The sequence below is a fragment of the Triturus cristatus genome, chromosome 9, assembly GCF_964204655.1.
Source record: "Triturus cristatus chromosome 9, aTriCri1.1, whole genome shotgun sequence".
Lineage (NCBI taxonomy): Eukaryota > Metazoa > Chordata > Amphibia > Caudata > Salamandridae > Triturus > Triturus cristatus.
This window is the reverse complement of record NC_140592.1, coordinates 652,626,503-652,653,898: the sequence shown is the minus strand read 5'-3', so window position 1 is coordinate 652,653,898 and position 27,396 is coordinate 652,626,503. Positions and strand designations below refer to the sequence as shown.

Here is a 27,396-nt window from a genome sequence, read left to right as displayed (position 1 = left end):
CTCCCCCCCCCCCCCCCCAACTTCCAGGCTGTATTCAGAAAATCAGCCCCATCCACAGGGCTCTTTATTTTGATTGTGATCTGTAGAGTTGTTCTGAGCCGCCATATGGCAGCTTTGATGGTGGGACGCTAAGTTTATGGACAGCTTTGAAAGCACCACCCCGGTCTTGCCTCTGGGCCACTGCACAGCAGGTCGTGGTATGGTTACACTCTCGAGTTGTTTCGGTAGGTAGACAAATCTTTTTGCATTCAAATAATTGGTACGCACATAATGTTATGATATTCAATTGGCTTTGCACTTAAATGTCTCTTCATAAACACCAGGTTAATCTTTGCTGCAGAGCACATTTAATTACAGCTCAACTCACACTAGATTATCACCATAGGCTGCCTTTCAAAACCTGGTTGCATCCACCTTTAGTGTTATATAAATCTTTATCCTATCCTATCCTATTCTTCAGCGTGTTAGCAAGAACTCAATGTTCTAAACCTGCCTTCACTTCATTACCCCCTAAAGCTTATGTCCTAGGTTTACGAAGTCCATTGGGAACCAAAAGAATTCCATCATTTTTTATTTACACAACACTACATCGTGCAGAAATTATCTGATAATTTAGCATATACAAATCCTAAATCAGAAATTAATTTAAGCAATTCATGTTAGCAAAATCTTCTAACACTTAAATCTTTTCAGAGCAAAACAAGACTATGTTATATAAGACTAGGCCAGTTACAGATGTTGCATTTTCTAATACTCAAAAACAACGTGGACGGACCCACTGGTGAATCCTTAAACAAGGATGACTCTGCTATAAATATTTGAGTGCCAGAAACCAATAGGGTTTTTAAGAAGAACCCTCACCATTTTCTAATGCACAGAAAGCATGCACTCGTATGACAAGAGACTCTGCATTTATTTTATAGTGGATGTTTCCCGTATTTTTAATGGGAATTATCTCTTCTCTATGAGGGAAACACACTAACATTGGAGAAATGTATTGTTTCTATTTCATTATTTGAAAAGTTATTTTAATATGGGACATTATCCATCAGTTCTTGAGAAGTTGCGTTGTTGTTCCGTAAGCAACTGTAAATACAAACGTTTTTGCAACACTTCCAAACAGCTGTACAATTTAGCCTGCAGTGCATTGTATGTTCCTGGGGACAGAACATTTCTCACAGACATTATAACGAGTCTGTAGACATACAGGTATGGTAACTGGCCACAATAAATGTTCATGGACAGTTCAGTTAGGAGTTTGAATTGACCCTACTCCTCTCTCCGGGTGACCAATAGCCTAAAAATTCAAAAGATCTGCAGTCATGCAAAGTGTGAAAACCTTTTGATAGAGTGGTGGAGGCGCAGGTGTCCAGATGAGAAGTTCGTATTTTCAGGGGCAGTTGATCTATGTTTTGCAGGGTTTACGGAGGAAATGAGCAGCCTTCATGTATATGAGGAAGAGGGATTGGAGATGTGAGAAGTTGGCCTGGTATATGCTGTCCACTAGTTATAGTGGGCACCTTGCACCAGTCCAAACAACCCCTTATTGATGATAGGTTAAAGACAACCTTATTTGAAAGCCATCCTGGTGGTAGCTATGGAGAACAGCCTTCAGACTAAGTCTTGAAGGGATGTAAAGCAGCTTGTTTTACCAGTGTATAATCTCTTGAATGACCAAATGAAAGGAGAACCACACCAGGTATATATATAAAATATATGTATTTATTACTAAACACACCTGACTAGTCTCCTTATGAGGATAGAGTTCAAAGCACATATGTTACACTTCAAATATCACAGTAAATTAGCACAATATACGATAGGCCCTAGGGGTGAACCAAACCATATAGCAAGAAAGTGGTAGAAGAACCATGGCTTGACTAGACACAAGGCCTAGAGCCTGTGGAATCGCTGGGACCCCAAGGAACCACCCAAGGTAGTGACACAGGGGACCCACGGGGGACATGTGCAGTGTGAGAACACAGCCGCGAGCTCTGTTAGTTTCTATGGGGAAAGTCGCGGTTGGAATTTCAACGTTTAAGGACACTTAGGAGTGGACTAGGAACAAACCCTTTTGGACTTAGATGCTTCTAGGGCCAACACCCACGGTAGCACTGGAGTACTCGTGTTACCTCACCCAGGGAAGCTGGGTGCATAGGTGTCAAATGGTGTCGGGTCGCGTCGTCGTTTTCAATAGAAGGAGACTGAAAAGTGCTGATGCCGGGAAGAGGAGAAGTGTCCGAAGAGATTCAAGCCTGGATTGAAGATGTGAAGAACCTGAAAGCAGAGGGGACAGAGTCTGGGTCACTTGCCAGTGACCAGGGGCACGATAGACGAATGCCCACCGATGTAGGGTGCTGCAGGTGTTAAGAGGGGAAGCTTGATTCTTCAGCCACGAGGACCAGGAGGCATCGAGGACAACCAGGAGCCGGACTTGAGCTGTCCCTTTAAGGATGTCGAGTGCTGCAGTGTCGGTGCCCGGATTGGACACAACAAGCCTTGGCAACAGCAACCCATGCAGGAAGAGAAAAGATGCTTCGGTGCGGACCGGCAAAGTCCTGGGGTCTCCCCAAGCAATGGAGAGTCAGGGAACATCTGGAGCAACCAGGGAAGCTCAATTAAAGTAAGAGTTGCCTTCACAGGGACCCACCAGTCAATGGACCAGGGATCGTGAAGGAGCCTCGAGCGAACACACAAAGGGGAGGCTCACAGAACACTCGTGGAGTGTAGGCCAGCAATCTTCGGTGGAAAAGGGACTCAGGATCTGGGCTACAAGTATCCCAATGCACAGCCTCAAAGGATGTGGAGAAGCTGATGCACTTGCAAATGTGCACGGTGTCCAGGGGTTCCGGTTCCACGGTACCCACAAGGGTCACGGGTCTCAGCTTTGCTGGGGTCTCGGGTCAGCCTTTGGGAATTCTGAAAACCCACCTCTTGTGTTGCAAATTCTTCGGCGTCTGGCAGGAGCTTCGGAAATACAGACTGGGCAGATGCGTCTTTGCTGACTGCCAAGCAGGGGAGTAACTCCTTTACTCCAAGAGAGATTCTTCAGTCATCTAGTCGTATAGATCATCGAAGTTTCGGGATTTCTGTATCAGAGTTTCATCCAGGTGTAATCTAAAGTCCTGTAGCCAGGGGTTCCTTTCTTATACCCAAGGAAGGGGTTGTACATACTCTGGGGACCCACCTATGGGAGGGTCAGGAAAGAGGGGTGGCTACATCCATTTCCTTTGTCCAGTTTCATGCCAGAGCAGGGGCTGGTAACCCCTGCAACTGGTTTGAAGTGGGCTATGCACAGGAGCACCAAATGTGCCCCCAGTGCTTAACTTCAAAGCACTCCTGGAGTGCACCCACCCAGCCCTAATCCACTAAGACCTGTCTGGGAGGTGGTAACACCTCCCTGTGACAGGAAACCTATGGTCCAGGCCCCCCCCTGCCGGTGTTTTGGTCAGCAGCAGGAGGACAGACCCATGTCTGTGGCTGACAGCATCCATTTTGTGATGCCAGGGCTCTGTTTGCTGGTACCGGGTATACCGGTGCTGTCATGTCTCTCCCTCTAGAAGGGTGAGATCACACTCCCACACCAGTTACTGGTGTGGGGGTATAATTTCAAGGTGTTTGACATCAAACACAACATGTTTCAGTGCAGCCATCCCAAAGTTAGCATTTACCGCAAGGTTATAATGCTCTTAAGAGTATATGGTCAGGCTGCATCACAGATTACCCTGGAGAATAGATTCCCGAAGGCTGCAGAGGGGCTCTGCTCATGCATGGGCATCCTCTCACATAAAACCAAGCACCCTGCCTTCAGGATTGATAAGGCCTGCCATAGGGGTGACTGATAGGTTTCTACTTGCAGTGCAGTGATAGGGTGAGATATAGTGAACCTACAGGAGATTTTTGGTGATGGGTTGGGGTTGTTTGAACACAGTGGAGAACTTGATGGTCTGATCTGAGCAGGGTACCCAGGTACATCATAAAAAGGTAGCTCTGATTTTAAAGCCACGTCATCAAGATTATCCAATCCAGCCATTGCTGTTATAGATCATAGAGGCCAGGTGTTTAAATGGAATATTAGCCATTTCAGTGAGACTTTGCTTTGCTTTCCTAAGAGCTATATTCTGAAGTGATAGCTGGGACCAGTGATCTCCATCCTTCGCATTGAGGAATTCATGACAACTATTTATTTTTGCACACCTTGGCAATGCTGAGGAGAAGTTTTAGGTGCCCTAATGTTTTCTGCAACCAATATCTCTGCCTCATCCAAACTTCATGGGAAGCAGGTTGTGGCACAATTGGATTGCCCTCTTGTGACAGGTCTTGAGTGCTGAATCCCACACCTTGTTAGAGGATCATTCTTCAGTGGCATTTAAATTGATTGAAGCAGCACTTTTCTTTAACGACTGTTGCAAAGTCATCCTGTGCCCTGGGCACCCCCCAACTTTTTGCTGACTGATGCTGGTGGTAACTGACTTTGACTGACTCTGGGCTCTGCCTAACCAGGCCCAGGGTCAGTGTTATGCTGAAAGAAACACATTAGAATACAGTTAAAACACCTACATACACTAGGGTACACAATGGTATGGTGGGGTACCCCTGGGATTGGCATGGCCTACCCTAAAAGTCCCTAGTATATAATAGTGCAGGGGGATTGAAACTACCTAGAAGTCCCTAGTACCCTGGGACATGGTAGTGTAGAGGCCAGCAGCTCTTTTTGCACTTGCATGTTTGCACTGCTGAAGCCTGCGGTCAGTTTAAAAGCAGCACTGGGTGCTAGGACTGCTTTTAGAAAGTAGATTGTGCCCAAACTCGACTTTGATGTTTGGGGCACTTAAAATGGATAACCTACAATGTTTTGGCATATTAGGGACCCCCAGGGTCTCTCCTAGGTATCCCAGGGGTGGGTGGTCAGGTATATATAAGGTACCCCCTTACAAAATGAGTTTTTATATGCCTGGGTAAAGTGAAATTTCACATTTCACTCTCCACATTGGGGTACAGTGCTACTCAAATTCGACTTTGATGCTAGGAACACTGTAGAGGGAGGATATGCAATATTTCTACAGATTCAGAAACCCTAAAGTCTACCCTAGCTGCACATGGGGTGGGGATCCTGTAGATATAAGACAAGTACTAAAGTGCCCCTGGGGTTAACCAGCTCTGCTGGCAGGGCAGTGTGCTGTTCCATAGAAATGCCAGGCCAGGGGGAGGAGTCGTAAACTAGGCTCTTCAAAGGGGAGAGTAGAGACCATTGTCATTTACAGCTCTGAACTTCCCACTTTAGGCAGATGGTAGGATTAAGGAAGGTATGAGCAGATGCAGGGCGGAGATTCTTAGTAAATTAGCCATCCTAGGGGTGTGTTTAGCGAGCTCTTACCTCCTTGCTGGAAAATCAGCCATTATGGATTTGGAAGATTTGATGTATTCTGGCACAAAATAATGCCACACTCTACAGGAAGTGGTCATAACTTTGAGGAGTTACCCTGCTCCCATTGGTCAGAAGTGACCTCCTGCATGACCCAGAGAACTTGGAATAAGTATCTGAGAGGGGCAGAGTCCTCCAGATATGCTGCTTGAAACTTACTGCAGCAAGAAGTGCCCTGCTGAGAAGTTTTGCTGTGTAAAGATTTCTAAGGCCTGACCTCTAAAGACTGCACCATCTGAAACTACAGCCCTGTGGATTATTTTGCTGAAAAAGAACTAAAGAGTGGACTCTCTGAAAGCTACAGGTTAAAAGAGCTAAACTGGAACATCACCAACTAAATCTACACCTTGGAGAACAATCAGTGGATTTGGAAGGGTTTTGTACCAGTGGATTGTGGGAACTGACGTCCTCGACTTTCAAGGACCATCTTGGAGCTTCCAGACCCTTAGAGTACGTTTGAGACACGTTGGGACCCCTTGGGGAACTTCAGGAAGAAGTTCAAGAAGTTTGGAGAACTTTGGAGCAACTTTGAGAAAAAAGCTCCGTAGAGGGACCGACTCAACCTGGTCAGCCAGGCCACCTGCCTTCGACCGAGAGCCAGCCAAGCCATCCAGGTTCGTCCCGCTAAAAGCTCCATGGGTCTAACTTCCAGACATTGACTGGGACTAGAAGAAATCTGAAGCCGACGAACCCTCACCGGATCCGGCTACATGAGGAGTATCGAGAGACCCCGCGAGAAAAAGCTCAAGAAAAGATTCTAAGTCCGCTCGTAGAAAAGGTGACTAGGAGCAACCGCGAGAGCCAAGCCTCTTACCTTCCATCGCGTGTCGGCCTGGATTCCTGGGTTGTCCCGTTGAAGCAATCTTGAAATATTTTCTAAGTCCGCTCCAGGGAAGTTAACCGGGACCTCGTCACAAGTCTAGCCGGCGAACCCTCACCGGATCTGGACTGGCTGGGAGCTTTGAGGACCCTCGGGAAGAGAAGCTCCAGAAAAGTTTCTAAGTGTGAAGGTAGAGACTGAGACCGAGACCTGCCGGGAGCTGTAGCCACTCAGGGCTCCATCGCGCCTGGCCTGAAACTTTGACTTTGCCCCGGTCTATCGCGAGCAGGTTTCACAATATGGTGCTATAATCTTCTAAGTACTATATTTTATTAAATCTTTGAAAATTCATATCTCCAGTTCCCTACATTGGATTTTTGTCGTTTTGGTGTCATTTTAAAGATAACAATATTTCCTATTGTTATAAATTGGTGCTGGATTTTTATTATGTGCTGTGTCTTAATTATTTACTGAAATTGTGTTTTTAAATGCTTTACATACATGTCTTTAAAGTTATGCCTGTCTGCTCGCAGCCACGTTACCAAGGGTTGAACATTGGAATAATTTTCTAAGACCTATGCTGAGTCCTATCATGTGTTAGTAGCCTTATTGCCAGTGGCAGACCTAAATTTGCCCCTACCAATAACCCACTTTCCAACAACGACCCACTGGCTCTGACCTCTTTCAGACACAGAAACATATTCTCTTCCTTTCGAGGCTGCACGTGTCCAGAAAAATAGTCTGACGTGGCTAGCACCACACAGAAACACAATTTTTCACCAATTGTAAGATTTATGATTGTTAAGCAATACAAGTCTGAAAACAACAATACAATGAAATAATTTGCCAAGGGCCATCTTCCATACCTTACTATTCAGTTTATTTGGTAATTGTGTGGTTTTGGTGAAGTAGCACTCCAGTACCAGTCGGGTAAAATGGGTTGTTAAGGGCTTACATGGAACCTGGGTGTCCAATGCGACACTCTTCAAGCTGCATGTGCGATTCTGCCCTACCAAGAGGGGCTGCCAACTTCGAGGCTCATGCTCCATTACTTGGTGTGCTGTCCCTAGTCTCTCTGGGTTTAGCTTGCAATGCTGCTGGCCTCTGGTATCTGGTGTCTGTCTGCATCCATTGTTGCTACCCATGGTGCCCGGGGAGGTTGTGTGTTTGTGTGTGCACGGGTGTGTGTGCATGTGTGTTTAAGAGAAGCTTGCACAATGTTCTCCAGCCACCTCTCCCTTTGCATTTTGAGCACACATTTGCACTCTGTGTTCCTCTTGATATTCTCCACTCCCCATGTGCCACCCGTCCTCCAATGTGAATCCTGCACAGCTCCCTTGCACCCTGCATCACTCTAAACTTGCATTCTTATTCTCCCCCTAGCGGAGATGAATTTGGATTTTGCATAGTGAAGAGATTGTTACACAACTTCCCTAACATATAATGTATGTGCTTGGTGGTCAATTTCCGTGCAAGCTTCCCTAACCCGAACAATAATTAAAGAGCAGGTGGCAGCAGTGTATGCTGCCTCGCACACACAGAATAGGCACAATATGTAGCAACAGGACAAGTTTTCCTGTGCTTTGGGAAATAAGCCTCCACCTCTGCCACCCATGTGCTGGCTTTTTCAGTGTGTTGCTCAAGCAGAATCATTTTGTCAATATAGAAACGCCACAATGACTGATGCATTGCCTTTTACTTGTTTAATTCAATTTTTTTGTTGCATTTTGGCACAGAGAGATACATTATACCAGACTGTAAGGGAGGCCTGGGATTCTGGGTACTCCAACTTTGATGTGCCACTCTTCAATACATGTGGACCCACTTTTAGCAACTGTCCAATAGCTTATTGCCATGATACAGAGCCTAAACCTTTTCCCTAACAATACGATGTGCATGACAATCTGGGGCGGATAGTGGCTGAACGCACTCTGATAAGGTCTTTAGTACTATCGAGACACACATAGGAGATAAATTATTCATTAATTTTCACTCTTTCATTACGAATGACCCATTAATTATGGAAATTCTATTTTGAGTATTATGTTATAAACATAGGTCAGTCTGTTGCACAGATTAAACGGTTGAGAAAGGGTGGTTCTAAGAGCAGAAGTGGAATCAGCAGCATATTTACAATAAAATGTCGGAGCGCATAGTGGTGCCAAATTTGGCAGTGCCGTACGTCAACATTTTCAAAACGCAGGGATGCGCTATATTCCCAAGAATACAGCGCACCCCTGTGTTTTCCCTAGCTCTGGCACTAAATTTAGTTTAGCTGCCTAGTGCCAACGCAGGCACGCTTGCACCATAGTGCAAGGGTGCCTGAATTGCAGGGAATGATTGTTTATGTGCAGGAAGGTGTCCCTTCATTATTGGCATTTTGCTCTTTCTTTGTGTGCTGTCGAATGTAGAACACATAGAAAAATGAGAAATAAAAGTATTTCTCCATGTTGCACCATTCTAATGTCTGTCCTACAAGGCATTAGGTTTTGGCGCAGCCTCACATTTACAGATCCTTGTAAATCTGGGTCAGTGTCACAAGCAATGGGTGTTGTGGTGGAATGCCCACAGCCACACCAACTGCCCGCCCCTTTCACGCTAAGTGATGCTTGGAAAGGGGCCTTATTTACAAGGTGGTGCTTTGTAAATAAGGAGAAGGGCATATCGCTAAGAACGTTGTTAAAAGTGACGTTCTGGTGGTGACAGCCCCTTGTAAATATGCCCCACAGTTTGTACACGTTCTACTGATGATATCATGGTGTCTTTGTTCTCCCAGTCTCAAAAGTTTTATAACACACGCTCACAGGTAAGCGCACATAGATAAGAGTAGCCTTCTTTATCAAGTGGAAACCTTCTCAGGCGGTCAGCCTTCTGTTATCAAATGATCTTTGATTAACACGCCAGAGGGTGCAAACATAGGATAAGAATGCATAGCAATCACTAGTGTTAGGATCATTTGAAGCAGTTATAAAACACAGCACTGCAGTATGCTTCATAGACCTGTACAAATGGCAAACTGATATTGTTTCCGGGGCGGTGAATGAGTCACCTAGGGAATTCACAGGTAACTGAGTAAAGGGTAAACATAAAAACACAGACAAGAGTGTTTCTGATTCCATTGCCATAAGCCCACTATTTTGCAATTAGACTGCTGCCATAAGGTTTTCTGGGTTCAGGGAAATAACTGTGGTGTCTGCAAGATTGCTTGGCTTCTGCTCTTGTTACTCATGGCTGGAGACCATTTACCCACTACAGTGGTTTCTGTGATTTACCTTGGGTCTCGCCACCACCACTAATGGGTGGGTCCTATACACCCACAACTCTGTGTCTGTGGTTTTTCTTGGGTTCTGCTTCCACCACTCATGGGTGGGCTCCATACACCCACTATTTTGGTGTAAAAATAAAAATGTAAATCCGTATTTGTAAAGCGCAAACTACTCACCCTTACGGGTGTCAAGGCGCTGGGGGCCGTCGTGGAAATTAAGTGAGCTATTGCCAAGAGTCACATGGTGCTGAGCTGAGCTGAGCTGCTGACAGAGCTGGGGATCGAACCATGTGCTCCGAAGTCAGCTGCCCTGGCTGCTGCACCACATCATTGGGTTCTGTGTCTGCCATTCATTGGTGGCCCATACACCCACTACTGTGGTGTGTGGTTCCCAATTGGGTTCCAACTCCACCTCCTCAAGTGGTTCCATAGTCCCATTTACATGTTGTGACCTTATTTTCTGGGCCTCACGATTGACGAATCTTAAGGGATCATAGATCTGTTCTCATATTGGATTGCACAGTCCTTGAAGAGGGTAAACCTGGTAAGGTAATTATGTTGAATATATGTAATAGCATCTATATCCCTGGTTCAATATATTGGTAGACGCCAAAGTTGAGCACAGTTACAAGTTCATCAGGGTATGATTAGAGCACACCACCATACCTCGTTCACAACACCAAAACTTTTACCACTTCCCCAAATATACACTTCATCAGCTAAGCACAAGAAATGAGCTAGCATCTCGCTAAACTACCCAAAGCTACACCGGGCCTTCTGGGAAAGAGCAAAACAAAAGCTGATGCGTGTGTGGCACACTGCTCCTGATGGTTGGATTGAAGTGAAGCTTTGACCCAGGCAGTGATAGCGAGGACTTTGCTCTTTGTTTGTCCTCTTCCTTTTACTAACAACCATTACTTTTCTGAGGTATCCTGTAACCTGTTGCTAGGGGATCATGCCTTATTGACCTTTGTGCGTACATCAAACAGGGTCAACAAGCTTTTAATAGTCAAATAGTATATAGATTTGTCCTCCAGACTGACACTTTACACCCACATCAAGCATTTGATCACAAAATAAAATATATTTCGGGGACATCAATACCGTGTTGTGGAGATATGTTCTCACAAAGGTGAGAGCTTATTACAATAAATTATTTGTAAATAAGCTTTATTGTTTTTTTAAAATGTCCATCGAGGTATCCTCTGATATGTGTACCAAAGAAAGAAGAGTTGAGACCTGCATTCATTTGGGACCCATCAATAATGTCACAGTGAAAACAACATAAGAATAAGAAAACAAATGATAATAATAGTACAGTGATGGAAGAATGGTGTCAGACTATTTATTGGTGTATGAAAGCAGAAAATGTAGTATATACTAGTAGAGACTGTACCAAAACATTGAAAGCAAGGGGATTGCGTAGGAACTATTACCACCACAACTAATACTCAGCAACTAATGTGGGTGAAAGCTTTAAAAGTACATAGTATAACACAGGAAACTTGACACACATTTCAAAGTGTTATTTAATTTTTTTGAATTAAAATAATAAAGGATAATAGAAAACACAGTACTTATTAAAAGAAAAGTTTAATTATGACACAGATTAACTCTTTTCCATTATTTGGCATGGGACCCCATAATTTTTGCAGTGTACATGACGTTTTATGGTATAGAATATAGCAAACGAATTAAGTGTTGTGAAAAAAATAATAACCATCGAGTACCGAAACAATAATTAATGTATATATAAAATGAGAAAACAACAGCATTTAATACAACTTCTAAAGTAAAAAGAATAATTTAGCATTAGCACAGAGTTTTGTCTCTAGTGAAATACCGCTCCAGGCAACTATAAGGGATCTGTTATTTCCAGACTAAGGATTACTGGGTCTACAAGCACAAGGCCTGGTAATTCCTGAAACACTCGTCCCGGTTTCACGGGGTGCAGACCCATCCACACCCTGTCAAACTGCAGGCTGGGGATGTGGACAGAGACACAGGGGGATATTCACAAGGATCTATCTCCGATTTAACGGCACTTTAGCTCAGCCAAAGTTGTGCTAGATTTACCACCCCATTTACAAGCTGGTGCAAACAGCCGACAGCACCACTTTCCCCGTGTTAGCATCCGCAACAAACATCGCCACGGATGACCCCGGCAACTATCGCTAATGAGATGCAGAGTAGGCGTTCCAGAGCAAAAAGCAGCAACAACATCACTCCGCAACATTCTCAATGACCACAACCTGCACCAGGCAAGGGATCACAGACCATAGCCACACATGAAGAACAACAGATGCCCCCAAGCAACTGAACATGCAGCACGGACACCCAAGAGGGCCTCAATACCCACCAACACCACCCCCAGGCCCGCAAGACCCCCCCAGGCCCCCCACAACTCAGGACGAAGAAACTGCACACCAACAACATGAATCCCAAACAAATACTTAGCCTGATGTCGCACAAGCAGGAAAATCAACATACATGCATGGCCAGTAAATGTCCTAGCGGGTCCTCACTGGACAATCTGTAGGACACAGCCTAGAAGACAAAATCCAAGAGAAGAAGGTGTGCCATACGCCCAACAAAGGAAAGAGAGGGAGAGAGCGAGGAAGAGAGATGGAGTGAGATTGCACAAGCAGCGCAAGGCCTCTCGGGCACCTGGCTCCACATGTCAACATGTGTGTGTGTATCGCCATCCTTACACCATGAGCCCAAGGCCTTGTCCCAATCCCAGCGCCAAAGCCACATCATATTCTGAAAACGCAAGTAGCAGTCAGACAAACATCAGGGATAAAAGCTCCATTGTTCCAATGCAGAAGGCGGGAGGACACCTGCACCTCTGACGTGGCTGGAACACCCCGAGAGAGATGCCATGGCAGATGGGGATGACTCCCACACCACGCATTGTGCCAATGAACTATCCGACTTATCCACACCCCACACACAGAAGCCCCTGCCTGAGGTACCCCCGCATGGGATGCCATTGACACTCACTGAAACAGCAACCCATTCTCCCCAACATTGCACACACATTCAAATCATTGCTCAGCGCTGTGGCATATCCTCCACACAACAGCTGCAGTGCAGAAGAGTGACGGCTTCACAATACAGACCAACGCAATGGCAGGCCATCCCAGGCACATGCACAACCCCCGTCACGTGGAACAGTACAGTGTATGTATGCTGTATTTACTGGGCCCACTGCCACTGGCAGTGCTGCGGATCAGTTACCTGCTGAGCTTCCGCCTGGCCTAGGTCACCTGCGTCCAGCCCTGGTTCCACTGCTGAACATGCACTTTTCGAGTGTCCCATGGATGCCTGCCTATCCAACACAACCGTAGCTGAATTGGATTATGACTTGTGTCTACGCCCCCTGTTGGATCACGAACAGGAGTCTAACCTGGACAGCTGTGCATGGGATGCCTTGATATACTGCATATGTATTGGAAGTTGCGCATGGCAGATTGCACAATTCCTCGTGTGCAGTGACCACATCGAGGCGCTCCCCTATTGGGCTGTGTTGCGGATTGGTGAAACGGCGTGGGCTGAGCACACCTGCCCGGACCAGTTAATGGATTGGCTCACCCTGGTGTTCCTTGAACACGACAACGACGTACTATTGGAACACATTGCACATGAAGCTGCACGGGCATTCATGGACGAGTAACTACGTTCCTGCAGCCACATCGGATTTTCACCCACAGCACAGGTCCCAACAACTTGTTACATCGTGGGGAATGCTCACATATCCCACCACAACAAAGGACATGTCTGCCTTCGTCAGGACTCTGGATGCAAGTGCTTGGAACTATGCGTGTGTACACACACCTGTGCAAGGTGATGCAGGTCCATGGTCGGAGCAACACAGCTTCGTTTGGCAACGTTACCAATTCAGACACACTACTGGGAGGAGAGTACACACATGGCACTGTAGCACGACATGTGAACCTGTCGGACCCTTTCACCTGATCACTGTCAGCAGAGCAGACTATCGGCGCACTCCGGTGGCAGAGCACTATGCAGATTTCCATGGGAGTCGTGCCCCCCTTACTCGGGGCAATGGGCAGACGCCAAAAAACACATGACTCATCCAGCAAGGCAAGGTGGGCTGAGACCGTTGCCATCCGTGATGATTGTTGCCCATTTTTGACTCACCATTTTCTGAACCTCAACATGTTCCCATGCTGCGTGTAAGTGTCTTAAGCATGTCCTTGCCTGTTGTGGACGTAGCCTCGTCCATACTGACACGCACATGCCAATAAAGTCTATGCCACTCCACTGGTGTCTAACTGTGATGTGTGTTGATTAGATTGTCCACTCGTGTGCCACAATGAGCATCGTCCCTACACAGGAAGGAACTGACTGACGCCTGTGCAATGGGGGTGGCTCCCTTTTGCAAGCTCCACCTCTGTGAGCCAGACATTGTTGCTGGCTGACCTGTGCGCATACAGGACTTCAGCAATGTGAGTATGGTGTCCAACCACTGACCATGTGGAGCAATGTCATATATCATAACAGAATGTGTCCACACAGATGTGTGTGAGTAGGTATGCGACGTGAAGTTCTGTTGTCACATGTGATGTAGGACACCACTCCTGGCCTGCTACCGATTCAGTCATTCCTACACACAGCCCTATTCAATACATGGACGTGTGCCTACTTTGGTGGGTTGTGAGATTGTTGTTGATGTGCAACGGGTACACATCTAGTACTCACCTTCACAGTCATCCAATTGGCCATGTGTCTCAGGGATACACATGCACATAGATGCCAGTTACCAGGGTGTACCTTCATGTGCAATCATTGTCCCTACATCCAGCCATACTACATATACATGAGTGAACATAGTCATGACACATCTATGTGATTTAGAATGTTTTATTCACATTCAGGTGATTGACGGAGCTGGAGCCGTACATGGCCATCCAAGCCCACATTACATGGAAGCCCAGTGGTGGGCCAACCAGATTGTGGGGATCGAAAAGAGATTAGGAAGAGGGGGAGTGCAGTCCACAGCAGGATTGCTGTGTAATTGTCCAGCAGTGAAGATATGGCAGTCCGTGTGAGGTATTGTCCCAGGGCATGATGCATAGGGCACAACCAGGCAGGGACAGGCCATTTGGCGGTGACGGATGCTACTGCCTCCTTCCTCACACAGTAATTATCATCCCCATCTTACTCCCCTGATACGGGTTCTGTGTCTGGTGTGTGTGACGGGGTGATGGCTGCATCACTGTGTGCCACTGACACATCGGACTGCGGAGGTGATGGGGCAGCATCACTATGTGCCACTGACACGTCAGGGGTCGGAGATGTGTGTGTCGATGTTCCCGCTTCAGTCATCTGGAACAGGCTCAGTGGCAGCAATGGCAAGATGATGAACCTCAGGGCATTGAAGTTCCCAGCTACTACTCGCTGGTGTCCAGCCGTGGCAGCCATGCTTCCAGCCAGCATCTGCTCCATGGTCTCCATTGACCTCCGCATCTGTGCCAACTCTGTGCTGTCATCGCTGGTGCCTGTCTGACCAGACAGTACTTGTATTCGATTAATGGCCCCAGCGAGGTCAGCCAAGGTCTGTGGTGGAGCATGATGTGTACAGGGGCTGTCCGATAGGGACTGTACGTGGTCCCTGATGGGACTCAGACACCCACGTATTGGATCGGGTTTGGCTGCCACGAGCTCGAAACCCACCCGCAGCTGTTCAGCCAACTCCACCTGGCAAGCCCACACATGATGTTGGAACTGCATGTATAGGTCGGGGGGGTTCTGGGAGACAGCCGTGGTGGTGTGTGTTTCCTGCTGTGTGGTCTGTGCAGGTGTTGGGGTCACCTCGGGGCAGCTGGCCTGCCCTGCTCCTGGGGATGGGGTGCAGAGGCTGTCCATTATCTGTTGGAGGGTGTCTTGACATATGTGCAGGTTGTCCTCTTCATCATCAATGATGGGAATTGTGGTTTGCTCTGCAGGAGGTGTTTATCCCTCTGCAATGTAAAGGGGAGATGCAGGTTAACAGAGTTACACATGTATGTTGACAATTTGCAGATGTTTCCATTCAGACTGCATGCCAATGTACATTGTGACTGTTTTGGTGGAGCTGGCTCTTTGATGGCAGTCAGTGTGTTTTTCGACTACATGACGGATGTGTGGTAGTACCCGTACATTGTCATCACACAGTATCAGGCAATGCCAGATGTGAGTGGACGGTTACTACGCACGTGCGGAACCTGTTGTGAGCCCTGTCCTGTGGTGTTGGTGTTGCACTTTGTGCCACATTGCCGTCATTGTTGATGTTCTGTGCTTGCTATGTGTGTGTGCTGCATTGTGGGGGAGTTGCCCCTGCAGCTCTGAACTCGTGTAGCCTTCTCCCTTTTCGGGGGCTGATTTGTTTATGACTTGGGTCATGTGTGCTCTCGGACAGATTTTGTGGCCTGGTGCATTGTTCGTCTGCTGCGTGTATTGTATGGCATGTGTTGTGGGTGCACATGGATATGTCAGAGTGTGACCTGCTCCTTTACGGATGTAATCCGCACTGGCCCACCTCCATGTTGAATCGTGGGTCATGTCATGTTTTTTGGCTGCTGCCATGCTATCGGGCATGCAGTGTCAATTGCATAGTCAGTGTGGGTCCCAGAGTTGCTGCTTTGCTGGATTCAGCACATGTGCATGGGTCGGTTGTGATATTGGTGATGGGGAGGGGGGCCTCTTTGTGCACATTGTGGACAGGAGCCTACTTGGTGTCTCTATGTGTGCTGCAGTGTGCCAAGGCTATCAGGGACATGTTCCACGATCATTGTGGGTGTGCAGTGTGCTACACATAATTGTGCATGTGTGCCATTGTGCCCATCTCGCCCCATCCTCCCAGTCCCTGGTCGTTACTCACCCTGTTGCTGTTGGGTCAGGTCGTATCGAGCTGTGTCCAGGGCCCCAAATCCTGCCACCGTCTCCACACTGCTGACTGTGGCCAACATTTCCTCCAGCCCATCCAGCTCCTCCTGTGTCGCAGGACTCCCACCTCCTGTCGCCGTTGCTGCCTTCCTGTTGTTTGGTTTGGCTGTGCACTTCATGCCAGTGCCTCTTGACCTCCTCCATTGACCTCCTCGACACTCTGACTGTAATGACGTTGGTGATGATGGCCTGCCATATTTCCGTTTGGGTTGCCAGTGCCGCAGTGGAGGTGCCGAGCAGTTGTTGATGGTGTTCTGTCACCTCTGTGACGATGATACGGTCTTCCTGTGGACTGAACCCCGTCTTCCTCTTCTCCTTGCCCTTCCCCGAACACGGGGTTCCTGGCTGGCCCTCTGTGGGGCTTGTGGGGTTCGGCTTGTCCTCTGCACTCGGTCCGGGTGCATCCATGGTGCTATGCAGTTTGAATTGTTTTTTTTTTTCTTTCTTTTATAGTGCATTTTCCTGCCAAACGCGTGGGATTTGCAGGCCTGTGTCTGCTTTTCGCTGATTTTTGTACCGTAATTGGCCAATCGCATGATTTATTGCATTCGCGTTTCGCATTTGTGCGGCGTGGCGTTGATTTTTGCGCTGACATTTGACGCGTTATCTGGTGACTATCGCATGCTACCGCCACGTTGTGAATACTTGGTTGGCACGGCAAAATGTTCCCGCGATAGGCTGCAATGTTGAGAGTTGCGTTAAGCTACTCTTGCGGTAGTTATCACACGTTCTTGAGAATGTACCCCACAGCTGCCCCAGTCAACTTGCCCTTGTCCTGTGTGCGGGGAGAATATAACACTTACCACAGCATTGTCCTTCCCTGGGGTACTCTCAGAAGGCCGCTGCTGTACCAACCTCCAACAGAAACAAAGTACCCCCCCCCCCACTCATCATTAATGCAGGCGGTTATTAGCAGAAGAAAAGAGTCAGTCAGTCATTTTACCTTGAACAGGGAAAGTATTTTTCGAATAGCACACTTTAGAAGCTGGGCCAGATGTAGGTAGATTTAGAGCAACAATTCCCAAATAGGGATTTTTTTTCTTCCAAATAACTATTTGGTAATCAGTATTCTAAATGTGTGAAATGTTTATTTTTTAATTTGCGATTTCTAGTTGGGTGTAAATTGACCTACTTCATGAATATTAATGAGATAGGTCGCTATTTGCGATCCGTTAGATATCACAGCCGTCATTGTGATGGTGGCCTGCTGAGGTTCAGCAGACCACCATGTCTGTGATTGCTTTTTAATAAAGCAACCTTTTTTAAAAAAATGCAGTCCATTTTTTCTAAATTAAAACAGGATGCTTTTAAAAATAAAAAAATGAAACATCGATGTTTCATTTTTTCAATATTCTCGCAAATGGGTTACCCCTACTTTTAAAAGAGCAGTGAAGTATTTCTGTTTGCGACCGGAACTCCGTCACAAAACAGTAATACATACCATATCAATTCGGCACTTGGAAAGGATGCTCAAAACACGCCCCTTCCAAATACAAAATTGCAAATGCAGGTCGCATTTTGTATTTTTTACATTTGAAAAGGCATTTTTTTGGTCGCAAATGCCACAGTTCTGCAAATCGGGTCATTAGCAACCCGAAAATACTTTGTACATCTGGCCTGTAGTTCTTTTTAAAAACAAGATTGATTTTTAGGGATTTATGTGCATGCAATGAGGTTGCTTTAGACATTCAATTTAATTTGTGTTTTTTTCAGGATTTCAAACAGAAGATGATGTTTATTGCCTGGCCTTGGCGAAGGCCTTGTATTATGTGTCCACTCCAGTCACTGTCGGCTTTTACGCCCCATGGGGGCGGCAGGAGAATTCTCTACTGAAGAAAGTACGATGTGAGTATCTCCCAGAGAATCTATCATTCAGTCTGCACTGAAAAAAGGCAAAAAAATCCAAACCTGGTTCTGTGGTGTGAAGAAACAAATAAAACCCCGAAAGAACGATTGAAATATTGCACACATGCAAACTTATAGGCCATAGATATACAATTGGGAATGTTATTTGCTAAGTGATTTTAATAGTGCATAACACTGATCTGTACTCTTGTCCTGTAATTGTGGTTAGCCCTGTACCAATTAAGTGGTAATATTGAATTTGGTGGTATTCCCATCCCATTACCAGGCAGTAATACGTTTTGCCCCAGAATGGGGCGTAAAGTGCAGCACCAAGAAGGAACGGGGTCGTTTATCATATTATTTCCTGATTTCTAGGCCTTTTTACAGCCACATATTCCACCTGTGTTTAGCAGGTGGAATATATGACATGAAAAACAAGTGGTATTACCAGGGGTGGTATGATAGGGTGTTGAATGTTACCTGATAATTCAGGGAAGGGATTCCTTAACCAGTAAAACTTGTAATCAAGTGGAATCGCCTTCCATGGAAACACATGGTGAAATACTATTTTGCGCAACTCGTAATAAGGCTTTAAGAGTTTTTGGACACTTAGCATAATTGCATTATCATTATTATTATTATTATTATAAATATTAATGATATACCTTTGAAATCTTACAACTACACGCAAAGGTAGCCATGTGCTAGGAATCAAAACCAAGCCCGCCCCTAATTCGAGTGAGACTCAGTTATCTAGTGACCAATCAAGTAATTGGTTGTTCGCAAAAAGTTCAATGGTTGGTTTGGGTACATGGAAGGTTACGCAGAAGATTCCACCAGGTCACCTTTTGAATGGGAAAAAAACCAAACTCCCTTTCCTGTTTTCCGAATCTTGGGAATCACCAGAAATGTAGTTGACGAATTTCAGACTGGCATATATTGTGCGAAGATATTTTGAAGACAGACTGGCCTCACTTCATCAACCACTTTATGGCAAAGACATAGGGCCTGATTACGAGTTTGGCAGTCCATCGGACTGCCAAATCCGCGGTGGAGTGGCAGGAACTGCTGCACTGGCAGTCCAACCGCCACATTACAAGTGCGGCGGTGCCTCTACCACAGGACCACTGCAACCGCCTGCGATCCGTGATCCCGCGGCGGTGGCGCGGCAGTCTGGCCCAGCAATATGCTGGTGGTGCTGCTGTCCCAGGTCAAACAGGATTACTTTAGAAGCAATCCCAGAGTCATTGGATGATCATCCAACTACTCTAGAAGTCATTTTCACATCATGAGACATCATCAAGCTCTTGAAGTCATCAGCAGAGTTTAGAAACTTGAGCTCGATGATTTGTGGATGACTTGAAAATGAGCATCTGATGACTTCACAAGGTGTGACTATTCCTGATGACTTCAGGAGGATTTAAGAATGAGTATGCGATGACTTCACAAGGTGAGACTATTCCTGATGACTTCAGGAGGATTTAAGAATGAGTATGTGATTACTTCATAAGATCCAATTGTGCATGGTGATTTGAAAATAAACATCCAAATCTCCACAAGCATCATTTCTTCTTAACATGATGAAATTTCTCCTTATGTTTTGAGAATGATTATACTTCTAGTGCAGGAGGTAAACACCCATTACAACTAATCTTTTACCACTACTACCATCACCCCGCATACCATCACAATGCAACTACCATTACTCGGCAATGCCATTACAACGCATGGCATTACAATGCATATGCATTTACCACACATGCTTTTACAACGAAATTTGTTGTAAATGCATGAATGGTAGAAGCATATGTGATTTATATGTAAGTATAAGGTATGTATAGGGTTTGGGTTTTGGAGTGTAGGGTTATATGTTTTGGGGTTCAGGGGTAATTTTAGGGTTAAGGCGTTTGGGGTGCTGGGGTATTTATAGGGTTCAGGGTGGGTTTAGGTTTTGGGGTGTCTGGGTATTTTTAGGGTTCAGGGTGGGTTTAGATTTTGGGGTGCAGGGGTATTTTTAGGGTTCAGGGTGGGTTTAGGTTTTGGGGTGCAGGTTTATTTTTAGTGGTCAGGAGTAATTTTCGGGTTAAGGGCATGTTTGGGTTTTGGGATGCTGGGGTATTTTTAGGGTTCAGGGTGGGTTTAGGTTTTAGGGTGCAGGGGTATTTTTAGGGTTTAGGTTTTGGGGTGCAGGTTTATTTTTAGTTGTCAGGGGTAGTTTTAGGGTTAAGGGCATGTTTGAGTTTTGGGGTGCCCAGGGTATTTTTGGGGTTCAGGGTGGGTTTAGGTTTTGGGGTGCAGGGGTATTTTTAGGGTTCAGGGTCGTTGTAGGTTTTGGGGTGCAGGTTTATTTTTAGTGGTCATGGCTAATTTTAGGGTTAAGGGTATGTTTGGGTTTTGGGGTGCTGGGGTATTTTTAGGGTTCAGGGTGGGTTTAGTTTTTGGGGTGCTGGGGTATTTTTAAGTGGCATGGTGGGTTAGGGTTTTGGGGTGATGGGGAATTTTTAGGGTTCAGGGTGTGTTTGGGTTTAGAGGTGCTGGGGGATTTTTAGGGTTCAGGGTGGCTTTAGGTTTGGGGTGTAGTAGAAAATTTAGGGATCAGGGTGTGTTTTGTTTTTGGGGTGCTCAGGGTAATTTTAGTGTACAGGGTTCAGTTTAGGTTTTGGGGTGCTAGGGTAGGTTAAGGGTTCAGGGTGGGTTTGGGGGTGTAGGGGTATTGTTAGTGGTCAGGGTGTGTTTTAGGGTTCAGGGTGGATTTGGGGTGCCAAGGGTAATTTAAGATTTTAGTGGGCATGGGTATTGGGGTGGTATGGGTAATTTAACAATGTTAGGGGTGTTTAGTTATTGGGATAAAAAAGGCCTTTTTTTTTTAGTTTAAAAAAAAAAAAAATTTAAATAAAATATATATATACATATCATATTAAAATATATATATATATTTACCATAAACACTTTTACAAACTTTATGCATTCACCGTGCACGCCTTTGCGTTGTCATGGCATGCGTGGTAAAGGCATATGGTCGACCTCGGAGATGGGTATCTGGTTCGAGCCTTGGCAGGGAGGCTGAAAATACTGTGATCCTGGGCATATCACTTAATCTCCCGGAGCCTAACAAAAAAAGAATGTGTCCGTCTGTATTGTGCCTTAATGTAGAATAAAGTACCTGTTTTTTCCATAGGAGTAGCACTGGGTTGGACAATCACATTATTGCATGGCTGGGTGTAGTGTTGAGTGCTGAACCTGTGTGCCACCAAACTTACCTCCATGAGAAGCCTGTGACTGCTCACCATTGCTACCACCGAGAAGCTAGTGTTGAAAAGGTTGTAGTTTGCCCAGTTTTGCAGAGTCATAGTAGAATGGGCCCTGGGACAATAGAGTAAAATGACTCCAGCCTACACACAGCCGTGGCCCATAGCCCCTAACTGCTCCATTGCCCGTGAATGGGGTTTAACAATCAGATCACATGCCTAATTAAAAATCAATAAAATCTTTTCAAAGTCGGCCTCCTTGCCATTAAAACATATTTTGTTGCTTCCCATCTGGCATCTTCACTGAAACCCTCTTGGACCTTTTTAAGGTAAACCAATCTTTGCTGGATCCTATTAGTCATGCCACCATGGTGATGCCTTCAAAAGCACTAGGAAGAACGTGGCCCTCTTTTATTTCAAAGCAAAATCAACACACACACACAAACACATACACACTGCAAGTCTCATTAAGGGAGACAAGCCCAGAAGCCTCTAGGATAACTCGCTGAGCCAGCTTCCTGATATGTCCATGGCAGGGGTCATCTCAGCACTATCCAACCTGAAATCAGGATCACTCTATAATCCATGTTCTCCCTCTACCTTAAAATAATTGATGCCTGTTCTTGCCCCAACTCGTTGCACTGCTATCAGCTCCTCTTTTAACATGAGCATTTTTAGTCAGCTTTACAAGAAAGGCATCTTCATTTCACTCATGAAAAAAGCTAGCCTGGATCCTAATGAGCTAAAGATTTAGCGCTCTATCACCCTCTTTCCAGCCTTTTCCAAGGTCTTGAAACAGCTGGCCAAGTTGCTTCAACATCTTGAATTGCTTAACCCACTATCTTGGATTGGGAATGGTGATATAGGCCTGGTGTACCTCTTCCTGGGAAACTATGGACCAGAGTACACAAGACAACGGGCTTTATTAGACAACTCATGGTTCTGGTGTCCGCTCACAGGAATCTTCCACGCTTGGCATAAAAGATTTTTAAACCTGCTATTACAAGAGGACTGCTAGTCACAATTAATTGTGCAGTGACTGGGCAATGAACCGTCCCCCTTCCATACTGTGAATTTAATTTGCCAAGACTTTGGGCAGTTTTTAGGCCTTCATTGGGGGGCAGGCATAGGACCTGCAGAGGACCCGAGGTTTTTCTCTTCAACAGGCACATGAATCCAATGGACTATCCTACCTGTATGTAAGGCTACTGAAATCATGCGACAGGGTAGCACTAAATTATTTGGCACCGTTAACTAAATAATGCGTCAAGAAAAGGTAAATTATGAGGCATGGCGCAGCACATTTTTGTACAGGATTACTTCATTAGTTTGTAATTTATACATATGGTAATACTGTCTGGGCAAACGTTTGACCTCATTAGTACCAGCTTAACAACCAAACACAAAAATAAACAGTTTAAAGATGCCCAGTTAACCTTTGCAAAGGGCTTTCCACAAAGTTCTAACACATTGCCACATTTTTAGAAATGTTTGATCCATTTGAGTTATAAAGAAGATTGTTTTTGTTAAAATCTGCAGATTAATTAGCAAATGATGGATTATTTGGCAAAGGGGAGGGGATGTGGAGGGGATGTGGTCCGTCAGCTGCGCTGCCCACTTTGGTGCAGGAAACCAGGGTTCGAGCCTCGAGGTCGCGTCCACATCCTGTGATTCTGGGCAGGCGCGCAACACCCATTGGACTCAAAGGGCCTCAGCCCCCCTCCCCCCCCCGTCGTGTGTGGCCCGGGAGGAGACTAGCTTCCCGGCGCACACATAGCAGCACCCGAGCACTTCACAGGTCTTTAAAAGACCATTTGCATGTTAATGAGGCCTCGCAGTTGTTTCACCCTTCTAAGAGCCCCTGCAGTTCCACTTTGCCTATGGCTTAAAAGATTCAGCACCCCCCCCCCCCCCGAAATTTTTTCTTAGCCCCCCCCCCCCCCCCTCCGAAATTTGGCTCTAGTTGCACCTCTGATTCTGGGCAAATCACTTAATCTCCCTGTGCCTGAATGTGTAATGTAAATACGGTGCTCATGTACAGCGCTCCAATACCTTCGGGTCCAGTTCGCGCTATATAAAAGATGCATAAAAAAAAAATGCCGCAAATCTATAATTAGCCCAAAAAAATGCAGTGACTGCAGATTTGCATGATTCCAGTGGCCCTGCCTATATGCATATTTTTATACATATACCTGTGGCACCTCTGGTATATAAATAATAACAGAACTTTCTATTGAAAGTTTAAAAGCTTTCGAAAAGCAAAATGTGTCACGTTTTAATTGAACTATAGATATCGTAGCAGTGAAATAACAGCCATACCTAATGAGGTTCACAATAGATGTTTAACTCAATATCATTGTTATAACTTTATGCGGACTGTTAATTATTATACCAAAAACCCTTTCACTCTCATGAAGTGAATATTTCATTAATAGACTTCAAGAGTATAATGGATTATGATTTTGAAAATGTGCATTCTTCTCGCTGCGTTCAGAACGGCAGCGCTGTCTAGCCTTTCTTGAGTTTTCAATAAAGTTGGTTGACAAATGGAAACGGCCTTTCCTGCAACCAACCTTTGTGACCTTTGCCCGCCTACAGGCCATTTCGGCCAATCAGCAGGAGGATTGTGTGTCCAGACTTGCAATCGGGCTACTCGACCACAGGCGGCTCGTGTGTGTTCTTTGTGCTGCTGCTCAAACAAGGGGAAATGCCGATCCTTCCGAGCTGCGCTTACCTTGCTCCAGGACAAGAAATGGCGCTTTCTTTCTCATTTCAGATGCAAACAGAGGAAGGTGCTTGGTTTGAATTCGAGTGTAGCGCTCTGGCAGGAAGGGAATGAGTGTAGTCGCAATAGCAGGGAGAAACAAAGGCAAATAAGGCACTGAATTCCCCTCCCCCCAAGGTGAGAGATTGACGAGGGTTGCACTTTAAGTAGGGGTCGAGGACTCCTCTCTCGGTCTTGTGGTTTTTTTTTGTTTTTTTTGCGTGTTTCCATTCTCTCCGATAACTAATCATTCTATTTTCACACTCGAGACAAAAATACGCTTTTCATCTTTTTTTTCCTATGCATCTTTCTTCACCTCTCCACCCAGCAGGTTCAACACTTCCCTCTCGTCCCGGTGAAGCTTGCTTTCTTCCTCCTGAACCCTTGCTCTATTTTCCTGATAGTCGTCCTTTATATTACTACTCTTTCAAGTTTGCTCAGGGTCGGACTGGCCTGGTAGCGCCACAACGGCTGATCTGATAGGTCAGAATGTGGGGCATTATTTAGGCTGTTTGTGGACTGGTTTTGTGGTTCTGGTGGGCCACTGTTTACTGTTGCTTTCCCAGTTAGTACCACATTGCATGCAACAAGCACAAAGAATGTGGGTCCCAATACACAGTGTAAATAACCTATACAAATGGCTATACAAGGTCAAAACTGCCCGATTTAGAACTGTGGGCCAATTTTTAACTAGCTGATTTACGGGGCCACTTTAATTTTACTGCCTGGGTCTATTTTCTGTTCAAGTCCGGCTCTGCGTCTGCCTTACAAACTGCACACTCCGGACACTTGGTCTCCATCCTCTGCATGCGCTCTCTACTCGCCACATAGACTGTTCATTCGCATTATGTTCCCTATTCTTTCGTGGTGTTAATTGTCAACCCTCTGTTTTACCAGATGCAGGAAGTGTGGGGTTCTTTTGTTTGCAACTCGGTACAGGGAAGGTGGGCGGATCAGTGATATGGTGGAGGAGTGGGTGAGTGAAGGGATGCATGGATAGATGAAATAGTGAAAGGATGGATGTAAGAATGGAGTAGTGAAAGGAAGGATGGGTGGATGTGTGAAAGGATGGATGAGTAAGTGAAAGGATGGCTGAATGAAAGAATGGATGGATGGCCAGGTTGAAAGGATGGATGGCTAGGTTGCAAGGAAGGGAGGATAGATGAAGGTAGGGTGAAAGGGTGGATGAGAGTGAAAGGATTGATGGATGAGTCAAAGCATGGATGTGTGAGTGAAAAGGTGGATGGATAGATGCATGGATGAATGAGTGAAACGAATGTAAGAATGGATGATTGAAATGCTGGATTGATGATGGGAGAAAGGCTGCATGAGTGAGTAAAAGGATGCATCGATGAGTCAAATCAAATCAAATCAAAGATAGCTTTATTCGGTATTTGACAAAACACCATATAAGCAAACATTACAAAAATGCGGTTAAAACAGTGTTATTTACATACTAAAAGGTGATAGAAGGGTCGAGGTAAATATGACATATTTATGTATTATATGATGTTATTAGGCACAAAATAATACTTCTACAAACCCTCAACCTTCTAATCACTTCTCATAGACCCTCTACATTTTATAATAAACGACAGAAATTTTATCATCACTCCAATAGCACATTCGTCTTGAAGCAGATACAATCTGTGGAGAGCTGCTTTACAGCTTCTCAGGCCCCACAGTTTTAACAGAGGCAATAGATGTTTTTTCCTACCCCATTGATAGTACTTGCAGAACAATATGCAATGTATGTTAGACTGGGTGGCTATTCCGTCACACGGGCAATTAATCATTTTCACTGACCAATCATTCGGTGTAGGGAACGTTATTAACCTGAAAAAACAGTCTGTCCTCAGACGAGCCAACAGCATTCTATGGTAAGGGGAGATATTTGGCGCTAGATAAGGATGTAAACCATGTTCGTGCAAAATCTGGCGGTGGGCTATAATGGTAGATTTATTCCCATCTAAATAGTATCTCCTCTCCTCCAATAGGCCAAGACACGTCTCTTTTAGTGCTTTTTTGGGGATTTGGGCGCATGATATTGGGTCTGAAAAGAGTTCTGGGTTGCCGATGGAGTTCAAGAGTTTTTTAACGTAGGCTAGCCAAGGTTGTTTAGCGCCATTTCCTTGCTGCAGGCAATCCTGAATTACCTCCCTATTAAAGGTTGTGTCCTCGCATGTCCAGATCTTATGCCACAACATCACTGGCGCTATCTTTATAATGTCACTAATGTGAAGTCTATCCAGTTCGTTGTGGCAGATAGTAGTAGATGTGGAACGCGGGACTCCTAAGAGGTACCTCAGGAAGGCATTCTCCACCCTTTGAATTTCGGAACTATCTGCAAGTCCCCAAATCCCCGCCCCATAAACAGCTGTGGACACACATTTAGCTGCATAGATCTTAAGTAGTGTGTCTACCGGTTTCCCGCCCAGTTTTTTAGCAAATTGCTTAACCGCCCCTATTGCGCGGGCAAAAGCCAGGTTTCGGGAGGTAACCGCGGCAGACCATGTCCCCCTATTATTAAAAATGATACCCAAATAGGAAAAAGTTTTCGACATCGCTATCTTTGAATTATTAACAAAGGTTTTGCAGTCTGGTACTTTTTTTCTCGTTGTACATGACATCGTGAAAGTTTTCCCCACATTTATTATAAGGCCTCTAGAGCTCATGAAAGTTGCAAAGCCTGTTAGTGCCTTTTGGAGTCCCCGCTGAGTGCGGGCCATAATCACCGCATCATCAGCGTATAGCAATAACGGGACTGCGAGTCCGTTTATCTTGGGGTAATCCACCTCCAGGTCATTCATCGAGTCTGCTACCTCGTTTATATACAAATTAAATAAAAACGGTGCAAGGATGCAACCCTGGCGAACGCCCTTTGCAATTGGGAATTTTCTGGTTTGTTCGCCATTTTTGCCATATCTCACCGTAGCTCCTGCATCTCTGTAAAGTTCCTGGATAAAAGTTAGGATGTTTTTATCTATCCCCATATTGGTCAGGGTTTTCCACAGGGTTCCATGATCCAGACAATCGAAAGCCGAAGTTAAATCGACAAATGTCAGGAACAAGTTCCCT

At 45.5% G+C, this 27,396-nt stretch overlaps 1 protein-coding gene across 1 annotated transcript in view; it reads left to right on the top strand.

Annotated features, from left to right (window-relative positions):
* LOC146798445 (NTPase KAP family P-loop domain-containing protein 1-like) overlaps positions 1-27,396 on the top strand; it is a 423,382-nt gene that overhangs the window by 76,794 nt on the left and 319,192 nt on the right. The window contains exon 3 of the mRNA XM_085625714.1: positions 18,175-18,306. Within this exon, the coding sequence (XP_085481840.1) occupies positions 18,175-18,306 (132 nt within the window). The remainder of the gene's footprint in view (positions 1-18,174; positions 18,307-27,396) is intronic.